The sequence below is a fragment of the Pan paniscus genome, chromosome 9 (genome assembly GCF_029289425.2).
Source record: "Pan paniscus chromosome 9, NHGRI_mPanPan1-v2.0_pri, whole genome shotgun sequence".
Taxonomy (NCBI): Eukaryota; Metazoa; Chordata; class Mammalia; order Primates; family Hominidae; genus Pan; species Pan paniscus.
This window is the reverse complement of record NC_073258.2, coordinates 63,526,662-63,532,018: the sequence shown is the minus strand read 5'-3', so window position 1 is coordinate 63,532,018 and position 5,357 is coordinate 63,526,662. Positions and strand designations below refer to the sequence as shown.

Here is a 5,357-nt window from a genome sequence, read left to right as displayed (position 1 = left end):
TTTTCAGTACCTATGCAGTGAACATGGTGGTGATGGAAGGGGCTGAGGGGAAGGATTAGACTTGCCCAATGTGCAACTGAAACAAGCCTGCTTGTTGTCAGACATGCAGGGGGATCAAAGCAGGGTCTCCTTATGTCCCTGCTCTCCCATAAAGAGAACACAGCCTTCCAGCTTCCTGTGCCTTGTGAAGCCATAATTCACCTGTGCCCCTGCACTGCTACAAAGATAAAAAGAACTAATCAGCAAAAGCTCATAAGGAAATTGAGGATCCCAGGAACATTTCCAGATGTACCTGAACACTCACCTGGAGCACAGAGCAGAGTTCTCACAAGGCTGCTGTCTTGTGCTCTGCCCCACTCAGATGCAGAGATTCCTAAGGAGGTGACATTGATGGATGGCAGCAGCCCTGGCTTGGAAGGGCGGGCTGGGAGCCAGGCCTCATGACCTACCAGGTGCCCCGCTAGGTAGGACCAGCCAGGCTCCCTAGGTACAAATAGCCCTGGCCTCCATGACTACACAGGCTCCTGGAGTCGAATCCAAATCACTCATTGTGAAAGCTGAGCTCACAGCCGAATAAGCCACCATGAGGCTGTCAGTGTGTCTCCTGATGGTCTCGCTGGCCCTTTGCTGCTACCAGGGTGAGTACATCAGTCATGAGTCCAGCACCAGCCCCTGGGATGCACCCTCTTCTGAGCACAAGATCACCTATTTGTGCTTTGGGTTGGGGTCTGCACAAAACCAAACAAAATTCCAAACCCTTTTCTGTGCTTGTTGAATAAGATTCATAAAGGTTAGAGCTATTTCTTCTTTCTTCTTCCTTTTTTTTTTTTTTTTTTTGAGAAGTTTTGCTCTTGTTGCCCAGGCTGGAGTGCAGTGGCATGATCTTGGCTCACTGCAACCTCTGCCTCCGGGGTTCAAGTGATTCTCCTGCCTCAGCCTTCCTGAGCAGCTGGGATTACAGGCATGGGCCACCACAGCTGGCTAATTTTGTATTTTTAGTAGAGATGGGGTTTCTCCATGTTGGTCAGGCTGGTCTCGAACTCCCGACCTCAGATGATCTGCCCACCTCAGCCTCCTAAAGTGCTGGGATAACAGGCATGAGCTACTGCGCCTGGCTGCTTAGAGCTATTTCTTCTAATCCCCAGTATCTAAGAAGTTTTATAGAAAAATCAGTTCAGGCAAATGTTAGGAATTCTTCTACCTGAGCTTCACTTCTGAATGGGATCTGTGTCAGATGCTGTAATGTGAGGTCTGGGGTGAACCTGGGTTCGACACTTCTCACCCCTTGATCTTGGGCACAATGCTCACCCTCCTTGAGCCTCCTCTTATCACTGGTGGTTAAAGCTTCTGCCAGGAGTGGCTATGAGAATGAAGTAAGGTTATGGTTGTCAAGAGTCAAGCTGTGGGCCAGGCATGGTGTCTCATTCCTGTAATCTTAGCACTTTGGGAGGCCACAGTGGGCAGATCACTTGAGCTCAGGAGTTCAGCACCAGCCTGGGCAACATGGCGAAACCCCATCTCTACAAAAAAAAAACCAAAACAAAACACACACACACACACACACACACACACACACAAAAGCGGGCATGGTGGCAGGCACTGGTAGTCTCAGCTACTTTGGGGGCTGAGGGAGGATCGCTTGAGCCCAAGACATTCAGGCTGCAGTGAGCCGAGATTGTGCCACTGCATTCTAGTCTGGGTGAACCTATCTCAAAAAAAAAGAAAAAGAAGTCTAGCTGAGGATATGAAGCTCTTCCCTTTGTTGTGTGACCCGGAGAAAGTCACACCTGGAGTTTCTGGTATTGTCATCAGCACAATAATGGTATAGAAACATAGAACCCAGGGGATCCTGTCTGGTGTAACCTCAGGGAGCCATGAGAGAAAAATCGACTTTCCTAACATCAACAATATTTTTATTTTTGTGCTGCAGCCCATGCTCTTGTCTGCCCAGCTGTTGCTTCTGAGATCACAGTCTTCTTATTCTTAAGTGACGCTGCGGTAAACCTCCAAGTTGCCAAACTTAATCCACCTCCAGAAGCTCTTGCAGCCAAGTTGGAAGTGAAGCACTGCACCGATCAGATATCTTTTAAGAAACGACTTCTCATTGAAAAAGTCCTGGTAATTTCTTTCTCCTTTATGCAGAGGCAGAATTCAACTCAGCTGCACACAGCCTCCTGCATGTTTCTTGTCAGGTCACCTGCCTGGATGCTGTGTCCCCAGAGTGTGCTGAGGACATGGGGAGTGAGCTAGGGCCAAGGCAGGGATGGTGAAGGGCCAAGCACGGCCGCCTCCCTGATGGGATCTTTCCTGAGGTCAACCTACCCTCACGCAGTGGACACAGTCACTGTGGAATGTCCCGGGGAGTGTGGGAGATTTGAACAGGGAGAGAAGGCTTGAGGGGACCTAGAGCTGGGCCTCCCACAGACAGGGTGCTGGTGAACTGGGCTCCTGTGCAGCTTCTGCAGAGCCAGGAGCCCCTTGCAGCTCCTCAGGGCCCACTATCCACTCCTCATCCATGACACTCTCCTGACCATAGCCAGTGGGCCAAGACTTTTTCGCTGCTCTACCTACTGCAATGCCACACAAGTGGGATGTTCTCACTATGTCTTTCTCAAGAAATCAGAGATTCCAGGGCCCTCTCAGCCTGGCTGCCTCTGGATTGCTGTCCTGAGGTTTGGCTGCAAATACCCATAGAAGCTGCAGGGTCAGGGCTGATAAGACCCCTGGCCGTTAGGCAGAATTCTCCCATGGGAAGACTGGAGTCTCCTGGAAGGTGTGTTTCCCAGAAGCCCTCCCTGCCCTGCCTGGCTTCAGAGCCCTGGGTCCCCCATTACAGGGATCAGGAGACTCCACAGTCCTGGGACAGCCCAGACAACAACCTCTGTCTGCACTGTCAACCCCTCCCCTCCTCCTCCATGAAAACCCTGGGCCTAACTCCTGGGTCTTCCCAGGTCTATTGGTCTGGTGGGGAAAGGCTGCTTTCTCACCAGAATGGGTGTTGTAAGGCCACCAGGTCTAGGCCTCAGTTTCCCAAACTGAATTCTTGCCTCTGCCTTTCCAATTGCCATTGGGGCAAAATCCCATTGGCCTCTTTGATGTTAGCCTATCATCACCAGCAGCAGCATGACTGACCTCACCTTTCTTTCTTTCTTTCTTTCTTTCTTTCTTTCTTTCTTTCTTTCTTTCTTTCTTTCTTTCTTTCTTTTTGATTTCAGGTGGAAATAGTGAAAAAATGTGGTGTGTGACATGTAAAAATGCTCAACCTGGTTTCCAAAGTCTTTCAACGACACCCTGATCTTCACTAAAAATTGTAAAGGTTTCAACACGTTGCTTTAATAAATCACTTGCCCTGCACATCTCCACTGGTCTTGTTATGATCCTGCAGTCTCGGGCCTTGAATCGAGGGTGGTTTCCATAGGGGAGTGGCCTTTTGCTGTGGCTGATAATCAACTCTAGAGTAACCAGCATTCTGTTACTAATGGGGCCTGAATGCAAGCATCCCAGAAGGAAATATTTGCAGAAATCATCCTGGATTCCTTACAGATTTCCCATCCTGTGTTCGTGAATGAAAACCATGGCAATAGAAAAACAGCAATTACAGTCCAGTGATCCTGGACTGAGGGATCTCCCAGCCTGCCTTGGTGTCCAGGCACGTGGTTCCCACTAGCAGCAGCCCTAGCCCTAGTTCGTTGTCCCCTCAGATGCACAGCCAGCCTGCTTGGTGCTCTCTCTGCACCAAGTCATGTCCAGTATACTTTATTTTCCATTTATCACAATTTGAGGGCATCTCCAGGTTTCAACCTGGAGTTCACATTGTTTTACTCCCCACACTCAGAGCACTCCTCAGTGTCTTCCTCACTCACCAGCACCTGAGGCAAATACTTCCTTCCTCAAGCTCTCTCAAGAGCTCCAGAGACCAGCACCCCTTGCCAACTGGACAGCTCCCAGTGCGCACTCCACAGTCATTTCAGGAGCAGGATGTAAAACTGAGCACAGGGTCTGCCCCCAGCCTGCTCTCCCTTCCATAAGCCCATCCAGGCTAATGCACCCAACCTAGCAAGCCCCCTGACCAGGACATAGGGAGACGCCACAGGTTCCTGGCTTGGTGTCCTGTGGCTGCTGCAAGAAACCTCCGAAAGCTTGGTGGCTTAAAACAACGGATTCTCTTGTACCTCTGAAGGTCAGAAGCCCAACACTGGTATCACTGTGGGGAGGTCAGGGGGCAGCAGGGCTCTGTTCCTTCTAGGGGCTCTCCGGGCGAGTTCACTAAGGGCTGCTTCTGGCTTCTGGGCTGCTGACCATCCTGGTCCTGTGGCCACATCACTCCAACCTCTGCCTCCATGTTACATTCCCATCTCCTTTCCTTTCCGTGTCAAATCCCTCTCTGACTTTTAATTACAAAATACAGAGGTTGGGGTTAGGAAGCACCAGAGTATTCAGAATAATGTCCCTATCTCAAGATCCTTAACTGAATCATGTCTACATAATGCTTTTTCATCTTGCAATGGGCCATTCACAGATTCCAGGGATTAGAATGTGTATATCTTTTGGGAGATGGAGGCATAAATCAGCCAACTACAGCTTCCCTCCCTCCTGACTCCTCACCGTACCCTAAGTTCTGTTTACTCCATGGCCACAGTGTCACCTCCACGAGTCCCTTCCTTTCCATCACACAGCCACCTAACAGTCTTATCCGAGTCCTTCCAAACTCAACTCAATGTCTCCTAAATTGTCTCCCAGCCTTTGTGAGCCCTTCCTGTGATAAACCCTCCTTGTTCATGCCAATGCGAGCCTCCCAAAACTGAAACATGGTCCTATCCTCCAACAACCCTAAATGACCAGAGGGCACATGTTCTCAAGGGTTTCAAGTAAGAGAAGTCATTTTTTACCTAAACTCATATTTATATAATAATAGCTATTATTATACAACTGAGAAAATAGTAGATAACAGTAGTTATTATTATACATTGCTTTTAAAAGAAATTTGTATTTTAATAACACCAGAAAATATTGACACTTAAAAAAACAGAACCCAAGTGTGTGAAACTCATGACCAGTTTAGCCTACACATTGCGCATGGACAGACACAAGGATTCACAGACACACACAAGGATTCACAGACAGACACAAGGATTCCCAGAGCTCAGGCTACATTCTGAGAACCCCAGAGAGGAACCACTGCTGGAGAAACACATCCACAGCCTTGTGTTCCACATGAGGACTTCCAAGACCCTGCTCCTGGGAGCCCTGTCTCCTCATCTTCTGTTTTCCTGGGTGCTCTGTCCTCAGCCGTAGTTGTTGTATCTCATTTCTTATACATCACATGAGTCACATCCTTGCACCAGGGCATATAGGTT

At 49.0% G+C, this 5,357-nt stretch overlaps 1 protein-coding gene across 1 annotated transcript; it reads left to right on the top strand.

The window, feature by feature from the left end:
• Positions 1-351: 351 nt before the first annotated feature.
• On the top strand, positions 352-4,353 carry SCGB1D4 (secretoglobin family 1D member 4). The gene is made up of 3 exons (XM_057299040.1): positions 352-638; positions 1,931-2,118; positions 3,216-4,353. Exons 1-3 carry the CDS (start codon positions 584-586, stop codon positions 3,243-3,245), a joined length of 273 nt encoding a protein of 90 aa, XP_057155023.1. The 5' UTR covers positions 352-583; the 3' UTR covers positions 3,246-4,353.
• The last annotated feature ends 1,004 nt before the right edge of the window (positions 4,354-5,357 follow it).

What these genes read in the sequence shown, in the direction of transcription:
- SCGB1D4 (XM_057299040.1), top strand. Translation starts at nt 584, where the DNA reads ATGAGGCTGTCAGTGTGTCTCCTGATGGTCTCGCTGGCCCTTTGCTGC. An exon ending in GGCCCTTTGCTGCTACCAGG is followed by an intron (nt 639 to 1,930) that starts GTGAGTACATCA and finishes TTTGTGCTGCAG; the next exon opens with CCCATGCTCTTGTCTGCCCA. An exon ending in TTCTCATTGAAAAAGTCCTG is followed by an intron (nt 2,119 to 3,215) that starts GTAATTTCTTTC and finishes TTTTGATTTCAG; the next exon opens with GTGGAAATAGTGAAAAAATG.